At 41.0% G+C, this 26,797-nt stretch overlaps 2 protein-coding genes across 6 annotated transcripts in view; one reads left to right on the plus strand and one right to left on the minus strand.

Moving 5' to 3' along the window:
- The window catches only part of HMGB1 (high mobility group box 1), a 125,516-nt gene extending 105,775 nt beyond the window's left edge, over positions 1 to 19,741 (minus strand). The window contains exon 1 of one of the 3 annotated variants that reach the window (XM_005668317.3): positions 19,638 to 19,741. The gene's annotated coding sequence lies outside the window, so the exon portion shown is untranslated. Of the gene's footprint in view, positions 1 to 19,121; positions 19,500 to 19,637 lie in introns of those variants that run through there. The other 2 variants (XM_005668318.3, XM_021065159.1) reach the window with 2 other exon arrangements.
- USPL1 (ubiquitin specific peptidase like 1) overlaps positions 19,857 to 26,797 on the plus strand; it is a 40,094-nt gene continuing 33,153 nt past the window's right edge. The window contains exons 1-3 of one of the 3 annotated variants that reach the window (XM_021065545.1): positions 19,857 to 20,034; positions 23,749 to 23,914; positions 24,428 to 24,556. In XM_021065545.1, coding sequence (XP_020921204.1) covers positions 23,816 to 23,914; positions 24,428 to 24,556 — 228 coding nt within the window. In that variant the 5' untranslated portion in view covers positions 19,857 to 20,034; positions 23,749 to 23,815. The remainder of the gene's footprint in view (positions 20,035 to 23,748; positions 23,915 to 24,427; positions 24,557 to 26,797) is intronic. The other 2 variants (XM_021065548.1, XM_021065547.1) reach the window with 2 other exon arrangements.

Consider the following 26,797-nt stretch of genomic DNA (forward strand, 5'->3'; position numbering starts at 1 on the left):
ACGGATGCTTAGACACTCTCTACTAACAACAGACCTTTGGCAAATACTTTCTTAAATAAAAATATAAAGGTGGTTTTAACTTAAAACAGTGCACAATGTGCTTGTTTTTGTAATGGAAATGACGGATTAATTCTGATCCATCTATAATTTACAGCGCTGCTCATGCAGCTAGCACAAACAGGTACTAGATTTGACGTGAACCTCATTACTCTACGATCAACTGAGTGTAAAGCATGTAGGTGAACAAGTACTAGACCAGTCAGAGGCCCTTCATTTTAATACCAGTTCTGCTCCTAGATAACTATAGCACCCAAATGACTTCTTCTTTTTTTTGTTTTTGTCTTTTGTCTTTTTTGTTGTTGTTGTTGCTATTTCTTGGGCCGCTCCCACGGCATATGGAGGTTCCCAGGCTAGGGGTTGAATCGGAGCTGTAGCCACCGGCCTACACCAGAGCCACAGCAACGCGGGATCTGAGCCGCGTCTGCAACCTACACCACAGCTCACGGCAACGCTGGATCGTTAACCCACTGAGCAAGGGCAGGGACCGAACCCGCAACCTCATGGTTCCTAGTCGGATTCGTTAACCACTGTGCCACGATGGGAACTCCCCCCGAATGACTTCTTTACACTTTCTCGGCCCTTGTGCTATCTGCAAAACAAAGGCTTGCATCCTGGGCATCTATCCAGAGAAAACCATGACTCAAAAAGATACACATACTCCAATGTTCACTGCAGCACTATGTACAATAGCCAAGACATGGAAACAACTAAATGTCCATCGACAAAGGAGTGGATCAAGAAGATATGGTACATGTACGTCATGGGATATTACCCAGCCATTAAAAGGAAAGAAAGAACGGCATTTGCAGCAACATGGCTGGACCTGGAGATTGTCATGCTAAGTGAAGTCAGCCATACAATGAGACACCAACATCAAATGCTTTCACTGACATGCGGAATCTGAAAAAAGGACAGAATGAACTTCTTTGCAGAACAGATACTGACTCACAGACTTTGAAAAACATGGTTTCCAAAGGAGACAGTTCGGGGGGTGGGGAGATGTGCTGAGGTTGTGGGATGGAAATCCTATAAAATTGGATTGTGATGATCATTGTACAACTATAAATGTAATAAATTGAGTAATAAACAAAATTTTTTTTAATTTAAAAAGGACACAATGAACTTCTTTGCAGAACAGATACTGACTCACAGACACTGAAAAACTTATGGTCTCCAAAGGAGACAATTTGGGGGGTGGGGGGATGCACCGGGGGTGTGGGATGGAAATGCTATAAAATTTGGTTGTGATGATCACTGTACAACTATAAACGTAATAAAATTCAGAGTAATTAAACAAAAAAGGCTTGGAAAAACATTCTGGGTTGAAGGATGTCCTTTAAAAGGATTCACAGTATCTGTGAATATGACCTTATTTGGAAATAGGGTCTTAGCAGACGATAAAGTTGAGATAAGGTCATTTAGGGTGGGCCCTACGCCAATGACTGTGTCCATATGAAAAAGGGAAATTTAGACACAAAGACTGAAATGCACACAGGGAAAATGCCATGTGAACATGCAGACAAAATTTGGGGTGACAACGTCCATAAGCTAAGAAACACCAAAGTTTGCTGGCAAATGGCCAGAAGCTAGGAGGCAGCACGGAACATTCTTTTTGACAGTTCTCACAATGAACCAACCATTTGATATCTTGATCTTGGACTTCTAGCCTCCAGAACTGAGAGACAACACATTCCTGGAGTTCCCTTCTTGGCTCAGCAGTTAAGGAACCCAACTAGGATCCATGAAGATGCGGGTTCAATCCCCGGCCTTGGCAGTGGGTTAAGGATCCTGTGTTGCTGTGGCTGTGGTGTAGGTGGACAGCTATAGGTCTGATTCGACCCCTAGCCTGGGAACTTCCATATGCCACAGGTACGGCCCTGAAAAATAAGGAAAAAAAAAAATTCTTTGTTTAAGCCATCCAGTCATTGGTACCTCTTTACAGTAGCCCTAGCAAACCAATACAGAAGAGATAATCTCTTAACATTCCCTAAGGTCTAAAATTGAATAATTCTATTAAAACCTATAAATGTTCAAGAAGATTTCTCATATTCAAACTGTTTACACACACCAATCTTTCAAAAGAAACCACAAAAAAGATTCTCTTAACTACATGCAAGGTTTGGCAAACTTTTCCTGCAGAGTCATGTTGTAAATATTTTAGGCTTTGTGGGCCATATAAGGTCTCTGCCACATATTTTTTTAAAAATGTAACAATCACTCTTAGCCCAAGGGACATACAGAAACAGGCCACATTTGACCCATGGGCCATAATTTGCTCACCCCTGCTTCATAGGGCTAACAATCCTTTTTCCCTGGGCTTCTTCTTCCTCATGGTTCCAAGCCCAAGGAAACTATTTCAAATTCTTTTTACAGCTGGGTGGAAGATACTTTACACTAGACCAGGCACGTTTCCAAAGTCCTTAGCGCCAGCTGTCCCTTCTTGACTATGGGGACGATTGTAACCAGTACATGGTAACAGTCCAGGGTTAGTAACATTCCCCATTTTTCCTTCGGTCACTCTCTCCGTTAAGAAGGGGTCATGCGCATGCAAATTACTTGTGACTGCTAACTATATGCTCTCAGAAGCAATAGCACCCCCATGCCATTTCCAGGGCCATTCCCCAAGGATACCCCAAGGATATGCTGCTTTCACATCTCACAAAATGATTAACATCTACAGGTTTAAATAGTTAAGGTACTTTTTATAATCACCAGCTATTGTGAATCTGATAGCAGGGAGAAGTATATAGAAAGGAGGGCAAAGGCCAGAGACTCAAAATTCCAAAGTGATGTCACAAGGCTGTTACTGCTGCTTTTCCTTCTTTTTCTAAATTGGGCCACTGCTGCTTTCTCACTAAAGGAGCTGGTCTGTGTGAAGTGAATAACATAGTACCTAGTGTAAAAGAGGTGCTCCATCAATGCTCTCCTCCAACTGGGCTACTCAAGTGTTTTGTTTTACAAAGTGAAGACAGAAAAACAAAGTGGGAGATTTTCCTTTAGCTTAGGAAAAAGAACTATAGCTTATTTAAGAGGATAGACCTGAAAAGACAAGGTGAAAGCAGGCAGCTATCTGATATGCATGTCCCTTGGAATGGGTCAGGGTGCTGCAGGGTAGGGTGAAAAGGATAAGAGAAATGGAAGGAAAAGGATTATGGCCATGGTGGTAAAATAAAAGAAAAGAAGACACTTCCAACTTGCTTTATTTCAAATACTAGGTCATATAAATTGATTACTTATTAAGAAAAGACCCCTATAACCCATCCCCTATTTGTCTTCCTATAACAAAGTTAAAATAAATAAATAAAAAAATAAATGTAAAAAAAAAACTTTTTTGGTTTTGAAAAAATAACTATTAAACGGCATGCGTAAGGGTGGAAAATGGGCCCTGTATTAGTTTGCTTGGGCTGCCATAAGAAAATACCACAGACTGAGTGGCTTACTCATCAGTAATTTATTTCCTCACAGGTGGAGGATAGACGTCCAAGATCAAGGAGTTGGCAGGCTGTTTTTTCCTGAGGTCTTTCTCGGTGGTGTACAGATGGTGGCTTTTTCACTGGGTCCTTCCGTGGTCTTCCCTCTGTACATGGCATGTCTGTGTCCTAATCTCTTCTTATAAGGACACCAGTAATAATGGATCAAGGCCCACTCTAAAGAGTTCATTTTAACTTAATCACTTCTTTAAAGAACTCATCTCCAAATACAGTCACATTCTAAGGTGCCAGGGTTCAACATATCAGTTTTGGAGGGGCACTATTCAGTCAAAATTGGCCCAAACAGGCCCGAACTTTAATTTGCCAGCACTGTAGATTGCATTTATAGTAGTGTGATTGCCTATTTATTTACGTCACATATGTGAATGAAATAATATAGCAGGATGATCTGCATTTATTAAAAAGCATCTCTTTCTCTACAAAAACCCACATTTATCAATTGCACACACTACATGGTGACTTACTTGATAACCTGCCAGGGCTGGCTTATGGTGGTAGGCACACCACTCACAGACCCCTTTCCTAATCACAGCTTCCTCCCTGGCTTGCCACAAAACCTAAAATTCTTCTGTTCTGTCCCTTCCTTTTATTTCTTCTGAAAATGTAAATAATCTCTACAAGAGTAATATATTTAGTGTTCATCGGCCACTAACGCCTTAGGGTAGGACGGCTAAGATCGCAGTACTAAAATAACTAATTCCATCATAATGGAATCTTCCTTATTACTGTTCTGCTATTGAATGTTAATAACCATCTCCTTTAATAATAATTCTAGTCTAGGTCATTCAAGTTTTTTTTTTTAAGATAATGAGACAAATATCATGTACAAAAACACTTCCTCATCTAATACAGAAACCTGAAAAGAAATAAGATGAAGGTGGTGACACTGACATTTTTGAGGGCCTGCTCGCTGTCACATCCTCAGCTAGGTACTTCAGAAAGCAAATCATTCAATCCTAGAGATAATTCTGAGGACACAGGCTCGGACAAATTAACATCAGAGAGTTTGCCGACAGGTGAGGAGAGATTCAAACAGGTGTCTGGTTCTGTATCTTGCCTGTTGGGTATCTGTGGTCAAACGACTAGTGCTGAACTTTAGTTTCCTCGTTTTAAAAATGATGATAGGAATTCCTGCTGTGGTGCAATAGGATCAGATCAGCAGTGTCTTGGGAGAGCTTGGACACAGGTTCAATTCCTGACCCGGTGTAGTGGGTTAAGGATACCGCGTTGCCCCAGCTATGGTTTAAATGGTAACTTCAGCTCAGATATGATCCCTGGCCCAGGAACTCCATATGCTGTGGGACTGCCAAAAATGAACAAAACAAAAACAAAAAAAGACAGCAATAATGGTATCTTACTTTTAATAGCACCGCTGCAAGGTTTAAAGGAGTTAATCCGCATACATAAGAGTGTGGTAGAGTGCAGCGGAACTGACTTGCAATTGCTGAGACAAGGCCTTAAGAAGCCTTGTCACTTTTTGCTCTTGCCTTCTTGGGACACTTCTGCTGCCCTGTTGAAAGCCTGAGAGAGACTATGAATGAGGAGAGACAGCTAGGAGAAAGAGAGGCTATGCTGACAGGCAGCACTGGGCCTGAGACACATCTTAGACCTTCTGACCCCAGACCAGCTGCTAGGGGACTGCAGCTGCAATGAGTGGACCCAGGAAAGACCAGCAGAAGAACTTTTCAGAATCAGCAGAAATTATAAATCTTTTTTTTTTTTTTTTTTTTTTTTTGTCTTTTCTAAGGCCGCATCTGCAGCATATGGAGGTTCCCAGGATAGGGGTCGAATAGGAGCTGTAGCCGCCGGCCTATGTCACAGCCACAGCAATGCAGGATACGAGCTGAGTCTGTGACCTACACCACAGTTCACAGCAACGCCAGATCCTTAACCCACTGAGAGAGGCCAGGGATCGAACCCACAACCTCATGGTTCCTAGTCGGATTCGTTAACCACTAAGCCATGACGGAAACTCCAATAAATCATTTCTTAAAGCCACAGAGTTTTGGTTTGTTGTACAATGGCTAACTCTTGCAGTTAGACTAAAAACGTGTTAAAGTCTCAAATTAAAAGTATAAGAATGAGATTAAAAGAATGCTTCATAACCCATACTTTAAGGTTTTTTCCTCTTGAGATTTCCAAGTTTAAAAAAAAAAAAACGGACTTTTTTTAATGTATAAAAATCACAATAACCTTAGAAGCTCTGTGACTAGTCATAGCCAGCAGGCTCCATTTCTCTTCGATCAGCCCTAAGGAAGGACAATTATTTAGTTTAAACCAGATAAAAGCAAGGGAAAGAGTTCTAAAGCAGAGATGACCAAAGGAGCCCATCTGGTTGGGTTCTCCTGTCTTACGAAAAACGTAACAGCAGTATCTCATCTTTTTTTCCCTCTATGGTTTTCTCTGGGGCTTTGATGAGGGGATTTCTTCAGTTTATCTGACTAAATTTCAAGGCTTTCCTTCCAATTCTGACATACAAACACTTGCTCATTCCCACCTATTTATTATTCCCGCATCGGTATTTACAATCCAGATGTCTCTCCTGAGATGAAGACTCATATCTCTTAATCACCGGAAGGAATAACCTCCTCATGGAGGAACCTGGAGTCAGTTCATTCACTCCGCTTTTTCTCTTCTCCCTCCACTGTTAACACCTTTTTCCCCTAAACTGCCAGACTAAGACCTACTTACACACCATTTCTTCTGGGAGACCATGCAAGAATCGCCAGGCCTCAATTAGGTCTAAGCCTTTCTTGAAATTATAGTACTTATCTTGACACGTTATCACAGTTGCATGTATTATTAAAATTGTACATTATTACAAGAGTACCTCTCACCTGACCATTCATTCAACAAACATAAAAGGTGGCAATAAATGATGCAGTACAAAAAAATAGAACACGGGGAGAGGCTGCACCCACTCCGTGGAAGAGGTGCCCTTTTCAATTTGCACAGAGAAAAGGCTGCTCTTCAAGTGGTATGTGTGTGGTGTTTGTAGACAAGGATTCTGTAGGTACTTACAGATTTGATCCTAATGAGATGTGAAGCCACTGGAATGTGTTGAGCAAAGGAATGACATGATCTGATTTATGTTTTTACATGATACACTGGTTGCTATATGGAGAATGAACTGTAGGGAGCCAGGGAAGGAAGCCAGGAGAACAGAAGGCTACTGCTATAACCCAGTGATCCTCAACTGGAAGCAATTCGGCCTCCCAGGGGACATTTTAGCAATGTCTCCTGACATTTTTGGTTGTCAAAACTGTGGGAGAGTTGCTTACATCTAGTGGGCAGAGGCTAGAGATACTGCCAAGCATCCTACAATGCACAGGACGGTCTACCCCCTCCCAAAGAACTACTGGTCATAAATGTCAGCAGTGCCAAGGCTGAGAAACTCTGGTATAACCTGTGACAGAATGGGGGCCTGGATTAAGATGGTGGTGGGGACTGGAGTTCCCCTGCGGCACAGGACCCAGTGTTACTTCTGTGGCTGGCGTAGCTGCTGTGGTGTAGGTTTGATCACTGGCCCGGAAAATTGTGTATGCCATGGGTGCCACCGGGAGGGTGGGGAATGGTGGGGGGAACAGTGGAGAAGTGCTGAGATTTTGCATATATTTTAAAAGTAGAGCGAAAAAGAAGGATCAAAAATGATACCAAGGAAGTTCCCCTTGTGGTTTAGCGGTAACAAACCTGACTAGCATCCAGGAGGATGAGGTTTAGATCCCTGGCCTTGCTCAGTGGGTTTAGGATGTGGCGTTGCCATGAGCTGTGGTGTAGGTAGCAGACACGGCTTGGATTCCATATTGCTGTGGCTGTGGTGTAGGCCAGCAGCTGTAGCTCTGATTCGAACCCTAGCCTGCGAACTTATATATGCCGCAGGTGCAGCCCTGAAAAAAAAGAAAACAACAACAAAAACAACAAAAAAAATCCAAGTGTCTCACCTGAGCAATCAGAAGAATGAAGTGACTTGTATTGAGATGAGGAAGGATGTGGGAGCAGCAGGTAGGGAACAGGTGCTTTGTTATATTTGGGGGTGAGCAGAAATAAGTGATGGGACTCAAACATTAAGTTGTGGACACACAAAATTTGAAATGTCTATGTACTTGGTGTCATGTGAATATATCAGGTAGGCAAATGAATATATGAGTCTGACGTTCATGGGCAAGGTTGGGGCTGGAGATATACACTTGGGACTAAGCATCTGTATGATATTTAAAGCTATAGGACAGGATAACACTATTTAGAGAACAAAGGCACACTGAGAAGAGATCTGAGCTCTGAGGCATTCCAGTGTTTAAAGAGAAGGAGGAATCACAAAAGATACTAAGATGATGAAGGAGAAGACTTGAGATAGGAGGAGGAGAGGAGAGAATAACTGATCAGCTGTGTCAAACACTGCTCAGATGTCAAAAGGAAAATGAGGACGGAGAAATACCACCAGACCTGGCAAGACGGATGTGGAGATGAACAGTTTTGGTGGGGAAGTAGGGATGAAAACCTATCTGAATAATAATCTGAAGAGTAGAGGAAGGTAGAGATAGCAGCTATAAACAATGATGTACTTTCTTGAGGTCTTTGCAAACCTGAGTAAAGAAACAATAGCATAGGGGTGAGGGGATGATTTTTTCCTCACAATTTTTTTTTTTTTCCTTTTAAGGGCTGCCCTGCAGCATATGCCTATGAAGACTCCAGGCTAGCGGTCAAATTGGAGCTGCACCTGCTGGCCTACACCACAGCCATGGCAATGCCAGATCTGAGCCATACCTACGACCTACACCACAGCTCATGGCAACGGTGGATCCTTAACCCACTGAGCGAGGCCAGGGATTGAACCTGCATCCTCCAATGAACTGGCTGCGTTCGTTACTGCTGAGCCACAATGGGAACTCCTCTCCCAATTTCTTATTTCACATCCGGACACATTCAGAAAAGTTGATAGTATGACAACTCCCCTTATATCTACCACAGAGTTTCAGAATTTAATCCCATCATATTGGTTTTTCCTGCATATACACATACATATATACACACACTTTTCTGAATATTGAAGATAATTTCACCTCTAAATATACTTCACATACACCTCCTAAAAAGAAGGTTATTCTCCTGCATAATCATAATAACCATTAACACAACCAGGAAAATAAAAAATATATTCACAACTGTATTCTACAGCTAGGTATACTCAAATTCCTGCAATGTGTTTTACAGCATTTTTCTTCAAGCCAGGATTTAATCCAAGCCCATGAATTGCCTTTGGTTACCAGGTTTCTTTGATCTCTCTTGATAACTTCCTGAAAAGACCTGTCTTATGGACTGGATTAGATTGGTTCTTTTTTTTTTTTTTTTTTTTTTTTTTTTGTCTTTTTGCTATTTCTTTGGGCCGCTCCCGCGGCATATGGAGGTTCCCAGGCTAGGGGTCCAATCGGAGCTGTAGCCACCGGCCTACGCCAGAGCCACAGCAACGCAGGATCCGAGCCGAGTCTGCAACCCACACCACAGCTCATGGCACGGCCGGATCATTAACCCACTGAGCAAGGGCAGGGACCGAACCCGCAACCTCATGGTTCCTAGTCAGATTCGTTAACCGCTGTGCCACGACGGGAACTCCAGATTGGTTCTGGCACAATATCCTAAATTAACATTTCCCAACTTTCCTATATCTCTTTGCAAAGTCTTTCATTTTCAGAAAATTCTGTTTATTCCAAGATTTTTTTTTTTTTTTCATTTAACTGTCACCTATTAGCTCAGAAGACTCAGTAACTTTCAGGGCTTATAAACTCTATATTCAGAAAAAATATACTACTGTTTCTCATTTACTCTAAAGAATTCATGGGAGGTATCATCCTAAAGCTAATCAGTACCCACACCAAACATCATTTTATTGATTAATCATGACAAATTATATTTGGAAAGTAAAATAAGTTCTCTGAAATTTCTTTCCTGATTAGCAAAATAGTGCTTCCTGGTACTTGAGGGTGAAAGCTGCTGTCAAAGATGCCTACATGCCTGGAAATTTTAACAGCCAGATGAGTTTGCTGGGCTGGTGCTGGCAATGTTCTGTACACTGTTCTACACAGGAAACAGCTTAACTACAGATGAAAAATTTGATTACACTCATATTTGGGCTCCTATAACCGGTCATTCATGTATAAATTCTTTAAATGACTTAACGTTCTTTAAGCAATTCAAAATGCAAATTGACACAATGTTTACAGCCAGAATTCCAAGAACATTTAGGCACTGTCGATTTATCTTAAAATATTTTGTCATAATCTTCAAATTATTATCTTTTCCATAGTGGTGGAAAGCATTAAAAATAGAACTTTTTACACAAATAAGTTTTATATTATTTTTTTGGTCTTTTTAAAAAATTTTATATTCTTTAATTCAATGAACATTTTAAGTTCCTTCTAACTTATATTGCTATTTTTTGCTATTTTACAAAACCTGAAATTATTTAGCATGTTATATGAAATCTAAATTACGATGAAATAAATGAGTTCATCTCATATGAAATAAATGAGTAAAATAAATAATGATTTTTAACCATTTTCTTTCACTTATTTGGACTTCTTTAGTGCTTTGGCATTAGAACTTGAATGAAACCACTAACACTTCAAGTGTTGACTTTCAGCTCCTCTGGGCCTGTGGACTATTGCAGGGTGGTAAATGACCTTCCCTCGCCTTCCAGTCCACCTCATCCTGCTGACTGCTGCAACGAACCCTCACTTGAATAAAGCAGAAGCTGGGAATCAGACTTCATGAAGCACTTCCCATGAGACTAGTAGTAAATTATTAATTCATATAAAAATCAAAATTGTATCTTACAATAAGCCAGCCTGTAGATCACCTGAACTCTCACAGGATATCTGGAAGACTATAATCTTTGTAAACTTTTGATTTAGACACAGAGCTAGACAGGAAAGATGGACCAACCAGCAGTAGAAAAATCATCCCCTCAATTTATCCTCCAGGGCAGGAAATTACACAGTAATATACACAAAAATACAACTATTTCATAGAACTACCATTAACATTTTAATAATTTTAATGAGATCTTAAATATTATTATTTGCTCTCATATGAAGCCATGTGAGGTAAGAATATTAAACATGTTACAGATTTGTTGTAGCCCCCTCCTGGATGGGCTCCAAAGGCCCTGCCTCCTGGTATTCAAACCCTGTGTGGGTCCCTCCTACATTAATAAAGTGGGTCTGTGCAACAGAGTAATGGTACGCCACCTCTAAAGCTGGATTATAACACACACTGTGGTGTCTGACTCTCTCTCAGATCACCCGCTCCGGGGGAAGCCAAGCTGCGATGCCAGGAGGACACTCAGGCCGACTTCTGGTGACTGTGCCCACTGGAGACCCTGAACTGGAACTGCCCAGCTACATTGCTCCCAGCTTCCCGACCCACAGAAACTGTGAAATAATGTCTGTTGTCTTTTAAGCTGTTTCAGGGGAATTTCTTACAAAGCAAAAGATAATTAATATAATAGTATATGTTAATTGGTTTGGAGTTCTAACTTTATGACTTCTCATTTAGGTGTTAAAAATCACAGCATGCTGATGCAAAGTAGGAAAAAAAGAAAAAAAATCCACTAAAAAATAGCTGCTGAGTACCACTGAGGGCAAAAAAGCTCTCTCATACTCCACATGAAACTTCCTTAAGCGAACAGTCATAGTCGACCTCAAACTTCTCACTAATTCCTCCCAGAGCAGGAGGGAGCAACCGGTCTGGTAACAAGCTGGAGGCTCAGCTCCCTCTCTCCTCATCTGGGACCTGTGCGACTGAAGAGAGCCACGTGTTCTGCTCTGCTCCCTGCTACACAGTGAAGGTCGTGGGGCAAGCTCTATTCCTGCAGGTACCTCAGCTATACTTTCCTGACAACTTTTTCAATAATTAAACTCATATTTGAACCTTCATCTGAGTTCTATGCCTTATTTCTTTTTTTTTTTTTTTTTTTTTTTTTGTCTTTTTGCTATTTCTTTGGGCCGCTCCCTTGGCATATGGAGGTTCCCAGGCTAGGGGTCCAATCGGAGCTGTAGCCACCGGCCTACACCAGAGCCACAGCAACGCGGGATCTGAGCCGCGTCTGCAACCTACACCACAGCTCACGGCAACGCCGGATCGTTAACCCACTGAGCAAGCGCAGGGATCGAACCCGCAACCTCATGGTTCCTAGTCGGATTCGTTAACCACTGCGCCACGACGGGAACTCCTCTATGCCTTATTTCTTAACTGGATCCAAACTTCAGCAGGGGGGAAAAAAAAGGGCAACTTATCCTCTCGACTAAATACACAGTACTACCACGGGTATTTTGTGCCCTTGAGTTTACAGTCTTTTGGGGTATAAAGTAAAACACCTGAGGGGTTACATAATAATTTAAGAATTACCTAACAAATATAAACTATAAGGAACACATGATTATTATCACATAGGTGAGAAATTATGATCATCTGTGAAAATCACAAAATCTGAAAGAGAAAGGTAAAAACACAGGTGCCCCCCGCAATGCCAAACCCACAAACTCAGGAACAGGACCCAAGCAACTGCATTTTTAATAAGTTCTAATACGATGCTGATTCATTCCAATTTAAGAACCCAAGATAACACACTGAGAGTATAATGACTTTGGAAAAACGGAGACTGCTATGAGCTAGCAAAGGAAAAATTACAGCAAATAGAACCTGAAGCACACTTGAAAGGGTTTAGATGAGGTGGAAGAGGATGAGGGGAAACCAACATTTGCTGAAGGCTTATATAACTGCCAGATACTCTTCTATGCATTACCTCATTTAAGACAACTTCAGTTCAAACTGAGGCTGAGAGAGATTAAACAATTTGCCTGAGGTCACAAAGCTAGTTAAATGACAGAATGGGATTAACAGATATTTTCATTTTAAAGATGAAACTGAGCCTCAGAGAGGTAAAATATTTTGTTAGAAGTAGCAAGATTGGAAAGTGGCAGAACTGTGATTAATCAGTGACCAAGATGAAATCAGGTCTGTGAATCTAAAGGCTATGCTTTTTGTAAAAATTAAGTGGGGATGGAGAGGGTCTATATTGCTTAGGAAAACCAGCAAAGGTAGGAAAGCAAAAACAAACTTAAAAAGAAATCACATTAGAACATTACAAAACAGACTACATTTTAACCTGTGATACAGCTAGAAAACCATACATTGAAGACTACCAGTTGGCTTAAAAACCAGTTAAAAATAATTTTTAATCATTATAGTTTTGTCGGAGTTCCCATCGTGGCGCAGTGGTTAATGAATCCGACTAGGAACCATGAGGTTGCAGGTTCGATCCCTGGCCTTGCTCAGTGGGTTAAGGATCTGGCATTGCCATGAGCTGTGGTGTGGGTCACAGATTCGGCTCTGGCGTAGGCCCGTGGCTACAGCTCCAATTAGACCCCTAGCCTAGGAACCTCCATATGCCGCAGGAGCAGCCCTAGAAAAGGCAAAAAGACAAAATAAAAAAATAAAAAATCATTATAGTTTTGTCTCAGTTAGTTTACTAAATAATTACTGCCCTTAGCAGTCAGAATCAAATTGTTAGACTGAACTGACGACTTAGCAACTAGGTGGCAAGTACCAACCTAGTAAAAATAGCCAAAATAATTTTATGATTAGCCTTAAATTTAGAAGTGTAATGTTAAGGTCTGAGTAATTTTATTTATAACTGAAATCTTTAAAGACTGCTTTATGACAATGTATTATAAGACTTCTTTGTGGTCAACATTACTACTTTAAGGACTTTTAAAAAAGTGAAACTAAACAGTTATTGTCTTTATTCTCCATGTATAGGGACTTGAGTTCTACTTTGCTATTGTCAAGACCAAAACCAAAGCTCAATGCTGTGAGGCCCTTCCTGTAACTAAAATTAATCATTTTTCTTTATTGCTGGCACATAATATTGCTTGTGCACCTCCGTTTAGTATTTATTTCATTTTGCCTTGTATGAAAGCTATTTGTTTACAAATGTTTCTGCTTCTCTTTAGGGATAAGGATACGCATTATGCACTTTTGTATTCACCCAGCATTTGGTACAGTACCTTGCACGTTCAATAAAGGTTTGCAGATGAATAAGTTCATATTTTTCTCAATAAGAAGATAAGCATATGAATAACATGTATATTTTCCAAACCAACCCTGGACTAATGAATACAGAAAGATGCGGAAATATTCCACTGAAAACATTCCACTTTAAGAGGAGGTTTGGTCAGCCATATAAACTGGGAATTGGGAGCTACCAAGATCATTTATTCATCAACAAATACAGACTAGGTACCAGGTAATGGATATATAGCAGTGAACAAAACAGATGTAGTCCTTGCCCTCACGAAGCTCACACCTAGTTGGAAGACAGTATCATATATACATATATTATATATAATATACATACATACACCCACACGCTATGAAGGCAACAAGCAGCAGGTGAGGCAGGTGGTAATGAGGAATTAGAGTGGGGGTAGAGGGAAAAGGGCTGCTCATATAGGGTGGACAGCTTGACAAACAAATTTGAAGCTGAGACTTGAAGGGTGAGTCAGTTATGCAAAGAGCAGAGTCAGCGATCAGAGCCCTAAAGGTGTGTGTAGCAGTCATGTGCCCCAATGCCAGTTTGCGGGGAATACGGTTATTAACAGCATATTCCTCAAGCTTCTACTTTTTCAATTCTTTTGTTTCTATCGCCACTTCTCCTTTTCTGATGATTGAGATTTTCCTGGCCAAATTAAATGATGGCATTAACTCTGGGGAATGTAAGACTGAATAATCATGATTTCCTTTCAGTCCTTATGACTGATAAATTCATCTCAAAGTGACAACTCTGCCCCAATTAGGAAAAGAGCGTTTCTCTATGTCAGCTTTAATTTTTTGATTTGGAGCCCTTCTGATTGCTCATCAACATACTGTGTGATTACTTCAACAATTACTTATAGAATGTTATTTTGTCATCAGAAAACTGCACTGCTGCTTTCAGAGCTGTTACTTTAGAGGTAGGCAGAGGAATGGTACCTAAAGCAGTCCCTGATCATTGAGCATTCTCAGATCTGCTGGAGCTACATGTTAAATTAGAATAGCATGTGACATACTGGAAAAAGCCCCGGATTATAAATGGTAGGTTCTAGTCGCAGGTCTGCCACTGTTTTATGCAAATCTGGGTAAACTGTTTACTTCTTTCAGGCTTAATTTTTTTTCTTTTCTTTCTTTTTTTTTTTTAAAGGGCCGAAACCACAGCATATGGCAGTTCCCAGGAAGGGGGGTCGAATAGGAGCTGCAGCTGCCAGCCTATGCCAGAGCCACAGCAACTCCTGATCTGAGCTGGGTCTGCAAACTACACTGCAGCTCACAGCAATGCTGGATCCTTAACCCACTGAGAGAGGCCCGGGATCAAACCCACATTGTCATGGATACTAGTCGGGTTTGTTACCACTGGGCCACAATGGGAACTCCTAGGCCTAATTTTCTTTTTGGCTAAGGGAAATAGATAGACGTTGCATCTTACACAAATTCAACTATGTGCTTGGCAAAAAATGTAAAAGAAAAATATCAACTTAAATAGCACTCACGAAGGACATGCCCTGGAGTGAGAATGAGCTGGAAAGCATAAACCTGTTCTTACATCAATTGCCCCCACTGAAAATCTCACTCTGCTGCATGATTTTAGTGTTTAAAACTTTATATTTCTTTTTGTTTAAGACAAGGTCCCACACATAATCCACTTATTTTACCTACGACTTAAATGAAGAAGCTCAATGAAAAATTCAGGTGATTTATTTCTCTCATGTTTACTTTAGAACCAAACTGGATGTTGAGCCTACTATGCCACCATATTATCTGCCATGGGGAACACGTAAGTCAAAGTTGATGGAATTCTATAAATGCTCTGTTACGACCCTGATTTATCAATTTTTTTATGTTATTGGTTACTAAATAACATATTTTATTAACTAGGTCACTATGCCAATAGAGCTGTCTAGGGCACAGATATATTCACATATACGGAAAATGATGTTCAAAGTTATCCACTGCATAATGCTTTTAATAAGGCAAAAACCTAAATATCCAAAGAGAGATGACTGATGAAATGATCCATCATATGATGGAACATTATGCAGCCATTAGAAAGAATGAGGAAAGTGTGTATAATGACACATAGAACTTCTAAGATAAACAAAAAATAAGATACACAAACCATGCATAGCATGAACCATTTATGTAAAAAAAGCAAGAAAAATAAAACAAATACAGTACTTATTTACTTGTATATGCACACATTTTGGGGGGGAAATATTTAAGAAACTACTAGCACTGGCTGTTTCCTAGGCAAGGAACTGGATGGCTGAGGGACAGAAGTGGAAGGAAGAGTTTTCACTGAATATTCTTCTACCTTTTGAATTCTGAGCCATGTGAATATATTGCCTAGCCAAAAGAAAACATAAAATTTAGATAAGCAAGAAGGTAGTTTGAGAAGAAAACAGGATCATATTCTTAGTGGAAAACATTTATAAAAAATAGGCACAGTTCTAAGGATAAATACCTGCTGGTAGAATGTTGGAACCATACGGGACCGTCCTTAAAAGATCCATCTAACCCCAATTTTTCACTTTATAGATATGTAAACCAAGGTCTTGAAAAATGAAGTGATTTGTGTAAGGTCACATGGCAGAAGAATTAGCATTAGAAATCAGAAATTCCAATGAAGACTCTTCATTGTCTTCTTTATGTATTTTCATTTTGTGTGTGCAAAACAGAGCCAAGTCAGTTTAGGCTACACAATCGGCTGTCAGGTTCTGTCTAAATTTTAGAGTCTGAAGTACAAAATAACCTCAAACCTTGGGACTACTAATTTCTTGTGTGGTCACTATATGGCTATGCTTACAGATAGGCTATGCATCTCTATCACTGCACATGAGCAATATGGTAAATCTATCCTGACTCAACTGAATTCATTGAGGACAAGAACTAAAATGTTCTAAGTTATTTTTTAAATATGCACATGTACTGCAAAAATATTAATATAGGTTCACATTCCCTAACCAAAACCGAGGGACTGAATGTGTTTTGTAAGTAAGAATTTGGGGAATTTTAAACTGTTACAAGGTACACAAATCATTATGGAACAACTCATCAGTGGCCAAGGGCAGCACCCCATAATCAAGCATATTAATATTTCTGCAGTAAAACATGTAGGATGAATAAAGATATATGTATATATATATAAATTCTCATTAGTTCAGGTCACATTTTCCCACCAAATGAATTTTGTCTCCAAGCTTAAAAAGGTTTTGCTTTTCAAAGCCTTCTAAATGTTGGAGTTGTATGATATAAGATTGCAGGTACTCACGAAGGTGCTGCTAGAAAGTGTGGTTAGTCACTGCGACTCTCATCTTTTTGATGAGACTAGCACAAGCAATTACAGCAAACAGCTTTATATCCCATGTTTGGGCAGACTTGTTTTGTCATTAAGGAATCCAATCCAGCAGAGGAGGGCAAAAGCTTAAACTGTGAGAAAAGAAAATTAAAAAAAAAAAAAAAAAAAGCAAAAACAGGAGTTCCAGTCGTGGTGAAGCAGAAACAAATCCAACTAGGAACTATGAGGTTGTGGGTTCCATCCCTGACCTTGCTCAGTGGGTTAATGATCCAGCATTGCCATGAGCTGTGGTGTAGGCCGGCAGCTGTAGCTCCTATTAAACCCCTAGCCTAGGAATCTCCATAAGCCTCGGGTGTGGCCCTAAAAAGCAAAAGAAAAAAAAGCCACCTTAATTGTAGCTGCTCATTAATTACTAATTTATTATTATTATTATTATTATTTTTTAGAGCCGCACCCTCGGCCTATGGAGGTTCCCAGGCTAGGGGTCTAATCAGAGCTGTTGCTGCCAGCCTATGCCAGAGCCACAGCAATAACAGATCCGAGCCTTGTCTGGGACCCACACCACAGCTCTTGGCAATGCCGGATCCTTAACCCACTGAGCAAAGCCAGGGATTGAATCCAAAACCTCATGGTTCCTAGTCGGATTCGTTTCTGCTGTGCCAGGACGGGAACTCCTATTATTATTAAAAAAAAACCAAAAAACAACTTCATTTGATTAGATCACATTAGTTTTGTTATTTTTGGCAGAGCCTGAAGCATGTGGAAGTCCCTGGGCCAGTGACAGAACTTGCTGGGGCCACAGCCTGATCCTTAATCTGTTGCACTAAAAGAGAACTTTGTAGATCTCATTAGTTTTTAAGCGGTAAAAGGTAAACGAAATTGCTGTCCCACATTACTGAAGAGGGTATCAAGGCAATGAGCTTGAATCCTACTGGAAGGTAACTGCACTCTTTCTGGGACTAAATGTTAAAGAGAGGCATTCCAAATATACTGTTGAAGCAAAAATGTATACAATTTTCTCAGCTTAGGACCATTACTCCTATAAGCAAATGGAAAATTTTCCAGTCGACCTGTCCTGATTTCATGTTAGTACCCTTCTTTTAATCTTATAAAGTTTTATATGACTTTTCCTACTATTTAAAAAGGGAAAAGCTGTGGAATCAAAACACAGCACACACTAAAATCCATTCTTTTCTTTCCACAACCCAAGCCCCACCTCCATTTTATTTCTATTTTTTGTTACTATACATATTTTTTCCCTAGCAAAATAATCAAATTTGCACAAAAAGATTACAAATAAACTTTGCAGACAACAATGTTTGATATAATTCAGTTTGGTGATGTTGATTTTCCTCTTTAAAATTTTAGGTTAATTTTGACGGAATCAATTATTTTGTTCAATGGAATAAACATTCGGCAAATGTTTTTATTACAAAATAGAGTGTATTCTATTCTAAAAATGGAAATAGCAATGTTGAAAGAGAAAAATCTGGGTCTTCGCTACTATTTCAGGACGAAATGCTACATTCTCATATTTTCATCATAATTCATCAAAATAAAAAACCTAATTAGCAAGATCTTACAACAAATATACCAGCACATTAGTAATCTAGTACAACAAAAAGGTAAACAAAAGCTATTTTTCAGTCTAGCGAAAAACAAAACAAACTCCCTGTTGGATTTCTTGGCTATCTGCATTCAGAAGTACGGAAAACTGAACTCCTCAGTGAAGAATTCCTTGGTACACGGGACCTACTTCCTCTACCCTATCAAAATTTTCAGCAGTATTCCAGAATATAACGATTTAGTTTGGGACCAATAATAAAAAAGCCCCATAGTCCAAAATGCCAATAGTGGTTCTTCTGTACTGAAACGGTCAGAAACTACATATTGTTATTCCTGGACACAGAACCAATCGAGCGAAGGACTTCTGGAATATGCTGCCCGCAAGATTCAGAATGCAGACTCAGAAATAGCACACGAGATCACGATGTCCCCTAAGCCACATGACCTTCCTATGAAAGCAGAGCCTTAAACTTATAGACTACACGACAACTCCCCCTTTCCCTGAGTTAAAACAAGGCAGGGCAGCTGACAAGAGTGCAGCAGGGACCCTCCGGCTACTGATAAGTAAGAAAGGGTCCTGGCGCTCAAAGTCCCTGCGCTTTGGCTACTCCCCTTACCGTTAGAAGATCTGGGAGGGAGCAAAGGAGGAGAAACACCCAGAATCCTGGTGGAAAAGCCCCTGGCCTCGCAGATGGGGTTTAGGGAGACAGGGAGGGGCAGCTCCGTGTGTGGTGACCCTTTGTGAACACGCAATGTGGCAGCTCGGCTCCCACTGAGGCTTTAGGAGAGCGAACTACGGGGGCCTTGCGCAGCCCGCCGTCGAGGAGACCTCGTTGCTGCAGGGGGGCGCCGGCCAAGAGCCTCCATCACACCCTCCGCCTGCTGGGTAGCCCTTCCTCCTCGCCCGCCCGGCCACCCACCCAAGTCACTCAAGGGCGCATCAGCTTCCGACCCGGGCTCGCATCGCTAGTGCGCAACGGGACGCGCGCCTGCCTCTTAGCGTAATCCCTCCGCTGCCGGCTGCGCACTAGTTTTAATCACGCCCCACCCCCTGGTCGCTGGCGTCACCTCCACCACTCAAGCGCTTTCCATCAGCTTCCAGAAATGTCGCCTCCCCAAACCCAGCCACTCACAGAAGGCGGACTCTGCAGGCACCGGCCCCGCCCCTGAAGCTGCGGCTGCGGCTGCCAGCCGGGTGATTAAGGTATTAGGGTAGAGTTACAGCCCCGCCTCTCTGCGGAGGCCGGCCGGAAGTGTTCCGTTCCTCATCCTCCCCGCCACACTTACGTCCTTCCAGGCCCCGCGCGGAGCAGGAAGGGGAACTTTTTAGCGGCGGACTCTAGCCGGAAGCTGCTTTCCTAGCGGAGGGGCCGGTGGGGGAGGAGCAGGCAGGGTGGAACGTGGGTTGAACGTTGCACTCGTGGTGTGGAGCTCAGGCTGGAACAGGAGTTTGGAGGAAGCTGGTACGAAGAAGTGGAGAGTCCGCTGAGGATAAAAGAGCAGACGGAATAGTTTCCTTCGGCTGCCGAAGTAAGGAAAAGGGACAGAGCTGGGCGACCCATGGGATAGTCGGCTCGCCGAAAGGATGGGCTAAGCTGGGAGGGGGAAAGGGTGGGACTAGGTTTTGGTGGGAAGGTTTGGTGATTAAGGTATTAGGGTAGAGTTACAGATACGTTTGCACTCAAGAGAGGTAAAAACTGAAGAGAAACCAGAGGTCCCCCCCCTCCCCCGCCCCAAAGAGCATGGAGATGGGGAGAGTTAACAGAACCTTGCGCCTCCTCGGGTTTCCAAGATTGGGTTTCGAAACTGTCGTCTGTTAGTCTGTGATTCAGGACTGCTGGGTTGGGTACCAAATAGGTCTGGGCGGCGAAAGCCGACCCCATTCCTCGGTTTCAAGTCTGTTGTGGCCTCACCTTTGACAGTTCGTTTGCTGAGCCCACCTGGTCTTGGAGGGAAAGCTTCGAACAGACGGTTCTCTGGGTTTCCCCATTTTGCACACGGGCTGTGAGTTAAGCTTAATTGCTTCTTTCACTATCCCCAGGGCCAGATTTACACTTTCGTTGTGCTGTGACTGGGTCCATACTGGTCTAGTAATTCACACGCAGGCTTCTGGAGCATAGTCGAAGTAATGAAGCGGGGAGAGGTCAGGAAAAAGATGCTGGAGGTGAAATGGAGTAGAGGAGAAGACTGGAAAGCCATTGGTGTCAGTTCAGTGAGCTTTAGGTCATAGCACTACCTTTAGGTTGTACTGAGCTGTTTGGATTTTCCCATGATCAGAGTGAAGTCAGTAGATGGTTTTAAGCTGAGCAGCAGCAGACTCCAGACTTGTTTTATAGAAGCATCACTTTGGCAGTGATACAGAGTGAGGATGGGATGGAAAGAGAGGTGGAGATTTGAGATGCTTCCAAAGAACTATCCATAGAATTTGATGTTTTTCACTAAATGATGAAGAGGGAAATGAAAGAGTAAAGAACCGCTCAAATTTTCTAGTATGCGTGTTTGTAAGAATGGAGGTGCCAAAGTATATATGAGAGAGAAGGAGAGGAGCAGGTGATTTTTGAAGAGAGGACAACGAAAGCAGTCATTTAAGGCCAAATAAAGTTGTAAGAATCACTCCAGGGTTTTGTACATAGAACACAGTAAATCGTATTTGGAAGAACTGAATAGCCAGCCTCTGGTATTTTTAATTAAAGTGAATTTTCTTTTGGGGGTTCTGCATATTCAGGATTTCAACCACCAACCTACCTGTTTTTACCATTGAAATGTGGGATGATGGGATTAGGAGAGCAGATTTGAAGGCTCTTGTTTTACTTAGAGAAGTTGTAGGGAGGAGCAGAAACCAGATGGAAAAGTTTTCTTAATCCCATCAAAAACAATTTATTCAAGATACATAGCTTCTCAGCTTTTCTTTTGAGAAAACTGCAGAATGATACAAGATGAGTATTTTCTTTTTCTTTTCTTTTTTTTTTTTTGTCTTTTTGCCATTTTTTGGGCCACTCCCGTGGCATATGGAGGTTCCCAGGCTAGGGGTCGAATCGGTGCTGTAGCCACAGCCTACAGCAACCTCATGGTTCCTAGTCAGATTCGTTAACCACTGAGCCACGACGGGAACTCCACAAGATGAGTATTTTCTGCAAAAAGTATAAAATTAGTTCTAAACAAATAGTAAAATTTCCTACATGTCGGGTGCTAAGCATTTTACATGTTATTGCATATAATTCTTTTTTTTTGTCTTTTTGCCTTTTCTAGGGCTGCTTCCCCGCGGCACATGGAGGTTCCCAGGCTAGGGGTCTAATCTGAGCTGTAGCTGCTGGCCTACGCCAGAGCCACAGCAACGCAGGATCCTAACTGCGTCTTCGACCTGCACTGCAGCTCAAGGCAATGCCGGATCCTTAACCCACCGAGCAAGGCCAGAGATCGAACCCTCAAGCTCATGGTTCCTAGTCGGATTCTTTAACCACTGTGCCACGACTGGAACTTCTGCATAATTCTTAAAACAAACTAATTTTACAAGTAAATTTCTGAACCAAAAGCCCATACTTTTAGTCATTCTGGAACCGTAGAAGTGGACTCTTTCCTGTAAATAGAACCAGCCAAAGATAACAAATTGGTGTTGCCTGTGAGCAGCTTAAAAAGAAAACATTAGCACCAAACTTGTTTTTACCCTTTTGGCAGTGGTTTTTTTTTTTTTTTTTTTAATCTCTTTTATTTTATTTTTTATTATGCAATGAGTTTTATTACATTTATAGTCATCATCACAACCCAGTTTTATAGCATTGGCAGTGGTTCTTAATTGGGCAAATTTGCCCCCCTTGTGGGCTGGAGTTGGGAAGTTTGGCAGCACCTAGAGATGTGGTCACAACTGAGGGGTGGGTGCTGTTGACATCTAGCAGGTAGAGGTCAGTGATGCTGCTAAACATCCTCTTAATGCACAGGGCAGCCCTGGAAAAGAATTATCTGGTCCAAAATGTTGATGATCCTGTGGTTGAGAAACCCTGCTTAAGGACTTTTCTTCAGGAATAGCAAATTGGGAAGTTTCCGTCGTGGCTCAGCGGAAACGAATCTGACTAGCATCCAGGAGGATGCAGGTTTGATCCCTAGCCTTGCTCAGTGGGTTAAGGATCTGCCTTTGCAGCTCCCGACGTCTAGCCTGGAAACCTCAATATGCCTCGGGTGCAGCCCTAAAATGACCAAAAAAAAAAGAGGAAAAGCAAATTGAGATCCCCCTATAACTTTTCTAAAAAACATTTTTTGGAGTTCCCTTGTTGCTGAGCAGGTTAAGGATCTGATATTGTCCCTGCTGTGGCATGGGTTTGATCTCTGGCCCCAGAACTTCTCCATGCCACAGGCACAAACAAAAAATAAAAAAATAAAAAGGATTTTTATTTCTGAAATTATCCCTTGGCTTGAAGTGTGTGTCAAGTTCACATACCTGAAAGAGAGTAGCGTGACTATTTTCTGAAGTGAATCTGTGAGCCCCAGTTTCCCAGAAGGTGATTATAGAGTCATAGATTCTTACATTTGGGAAAGACTTTGGCTTGAAAGTCTTTTACACTATCCCTGTGAAATGGTGAATCACTCTGCTTAAGTTTTCCTTTATCTGGTTTTCCTTGTATTTTAAATCCATATCTAAACCAGACTACACTCAAAACACACTCATTACATCTGTAAATTGTACTATGAGGGTGTTTATATTTTCGTTCTGTTACAGATTACTTAATATGGAATAGTATTTTGTTGGCAGCTTTTGAATAGTAGCAATGTTCTCAGTTGGTGTTGTATTTCCTGGTAGTTGAAAGCGGTAGGAATTTATGTGGTTCTTTCGTCGTTTTCAAGTAATGGCACAATGGATATGGGTTTTTTAAAAGACTTTCATAGTATAATGCTTATGTATTTGTTTCAAATTGTGCACAAACTAAGAACTTAGGTTTTCAAACTCTGGTCAATGTATGTAAATAGTAGCTACCTCTGTTACAAGTTGTGATAAATTTGCTTACATGTGAATTTATTGTGAAGACTAAGCCTTTTGCCAGTTTATGACTTCTTCCCACGAATTTGCTAGATTTATAAATAAATTTAGGTATTTTGTTTTACTTCAAGATTACAATTTCAGAATGCGTTTAACCTAAGACAAATAGTTCTCAAAATATGCTTAATATATGATATATCTTATAAAGTAGAATAGCTCTTTTTCAAAGTAAATAGGATTTTTATTTAATTGTCTATTGACTTTTTTTTTTCCAGGGTTCATTGAAAAATCCTTAGTGATATTGACATGTTTCAAGTGACATAAATTAGCCAATGACTCGGAATGATGGATTCCCCGAAGATTGGAAATGGTTTGCCAGTGATTGGACCAGGGCCTGATATAGGGATATCTCCACTCCACATGGTGGGGTATTTGGGAAAAGTTAGTGAACTTATTTTTTGCCTCAGTGCAAAGTTGGATTTTTCCCCCCTCCTATTTTTAGACTTATATTTGATTTTAATTTTACCAATTAATTTCTAAAAAATTATATCTTCCATGGAAATCTTACAGTAATGGCGAAAGATTATGTTTACCTCTCTATGTTTTATTGATATGTGAAAGTAGAAATAAAACATAGACCTTCTGGTTTACTGTTTGACAATATTGAGCATATTTTCAATGGCAGTTGACATTACTTTATTCCTTGCAAATAAAACTGATGCTGTTCTTAACATTTAAATTAATATTTAAAACTAGAATATGTTCTTTTTGGAACAATAGCTATATGTAAAGCTTATATGCATTTCTTTTATTTGCCATCTTTAAGATAATCCTGCCAGAATGCTTCTAGGTGAAAATCGTAAATGTTTTCCTGGTTCCTTTTCCATTTAACTTTTTGTAATTTGATACACTCTAGGAATGTCTATATTTTAATTCACTTTATTTCTCTTTTAGAATTGTGATTCAGCTCAAGTCCCATCAGATGGGTATTGCCCTGCTTGTAGAACGAAGGGAAAGTTAAAAGCCTTGAAGTCTTACAGAATTAGTTTTCAAGAATCTGTCTTCTTGTGTGAGGATCTGCAGGTAAAGTACTAATCCTAGATGATATTGACGTTTTAGCCTTTTGCTTTTTCCTTCAGTGTTTAAATTTGTACTCATTTTGTATTTTTTAGAGTGTATGTTTTTAATATATAAATAATCACAGTCTCTAGATCTGTCTGGCATGCAGTTTTAAAGATTTTCTTTTATTTTTCTGCTTGATTTCCGGAGTTATTGTAGGAAGATGGATGTTTTTGTTATCATTAGATTTGTGAGAGGAGAAAATATATTCCAAGCTGTTTTTTTTAAAACCTTGTGGAATCCTTTTTAGTTGTTGTTACTCTCATCTGTTGGTTTATTAACTTTGGGACTATTGGAAAGGTTATTAATCTCTAAATATTATGTACTTTAGGCTCTGAATATCTTTTAGAATTGCAGTAACATATACCTGCTGATACAGCTTTTACATAGGCGCTTGTTACATTTCATAATAGTCTACATTTTTACAGTACTTGACAACGTACAAAATTCTTATATACATATTTAAATCTCAGAATTTTGCTAGGTAGGGATTCCCATTTTATGAATAAGAAAACAGAAGCAGAGGTTTTCCTAAAGCAGCAGAGCTGTGACTGGAGGACAGTCTTCTAATTTTAGATAAATTTTATTCCATGGATACAGGTTGGGTTCTTAACATGCTGGGCCACAATGGGAACTCCCAGATAAGTATTATTCCAGGTAAAGCAGCAGTTCATTGGAATCTCTTGTGGTGCTTGTTAAAATTTCTGGATCTCACCTACCTGCTTATTCAGTAGAGTTGGCCCAGAAGTCTGTAGTTTTATAACTTGAGGATGAATCTGATAATCAGCCAACTTTGGAAAATACTAAAGTAAATTACACTGATGGTGGTAGATACTTTTGCTGGTTGTCACTTAAAGAAAATCCCAGGCATGAAGTTCCTGTCATGGCTCAGCGGTTAATGAACCCGACTAGCATCCATTAGGGTGTGGGCTTGATCCCTGGCATCGATCAGTGGGTTGAGGATCCAGCCTGGCTGTGAGCTCTGGTGTAGGTCGCATAAGCGGCTTGGATCCCACATAGCTATGGCTGTGGTGTAGGCTGGCAGCTGCAGCTCCAATTCGACCCCTAACCTGGGAACTTCCATATGCCACGGGTACAGCCCTAAAAAGACAACAACAACAAAAATCCCAGGCATTCTAACAAATAGAAATACATTTCTTTTTGTATTTATTCGCTGATGGTTTTTTTTTTTTTTTGGCCAGGGGAGGGGGGGTGTTGGGGGGTGGTGTCACCATGCTGGCATTGTTCCAGAGTCCAGGACACAGTGAATAAAACAGAAGTTTCTTGCCTCAAGAAGGCTGTGTTCCAAATTAGGAAAGAAAATAAACAAGTAAGGCATACCTTTTTGTGTGAGGTGATGAAACGTACTGTGGAGAAAAATAAGGCCACAGGGACTGGAGTGTGAGAATGGGTCATTTGCAATTTTAAACAGAAGGTAGAAGGGACCTCTTCCTTGAGAAGGTTGCATTTCAGCCTAGATCCCAACTAGATGAAGAAGGGTGAGCCCTGTGGATAACCGAGGGGAGGATGAGCAGGTACAAGGCCCTGAGAGTGGGAGGCTCCTGTCCTGTCATGTGGTCCTGCAGGGAAACCCGCAGAGCCGGATCTGAGTGAGTGAAGCAGAGGAACAGAGGATGGGTTAGAAAGATGTTGGGGAGGGAGTGGGATCAACTAAAGCCTGGTAGGCTATTTGCTGGCTTTTACTGTGACTGAAATGAGGGAACCGTAGTAGGGATGTTGGCAGAGGAGTGACATGATCTGATTTTCAGGCTTAAAAAAATATATGTGATGGGCAAGATCTGAAGCAGGGAGGTAGTTGGAAGGCAGCTGTGTTGTGGGGGGAGTAGGTGGTGGCCAGGTGGTGAGGCATGGTTGGATTCTCGGTATTCTGATAGCGTCTCAAAGGATTCGCCCCAAGAGTGGGACACACAGTAGGAAAGGGAGAAATTGAGGATGATTGCCTAGATATTGGCTTGAATAATGGGAAGACTAGAGTTGCCATTGCTGGACTGAGAAAGACTTTGGGAAAGAGATTTGGGGGGAAGACCAGGAGGTCAGGACCAGGTAAGCTGGACATATCTATCTAATATCTGGGTACATGGAACAAACACTTGGATCTGTGTGTCTCGTATTAGATGGAGACTCAGATTGGAGGTAGACATTTGGGAGTCATCAGCATGTAAATAACTGAACCATGAGACTGGT

Source organism: Sus scrofa, chromosome 11, assembly GCF_000003025.6.
Source record: "Sus scrofa isolate TJ Tabasco breed Duroc chromosome 11, Sscrofa11.1, whole genome shotgun sequence".
Lineage (NCBI taxonomy): Eukaryota > Metazoa > Chordata > Mammalia > Artiodactyla > Suidae > Sus > Sus scrofa.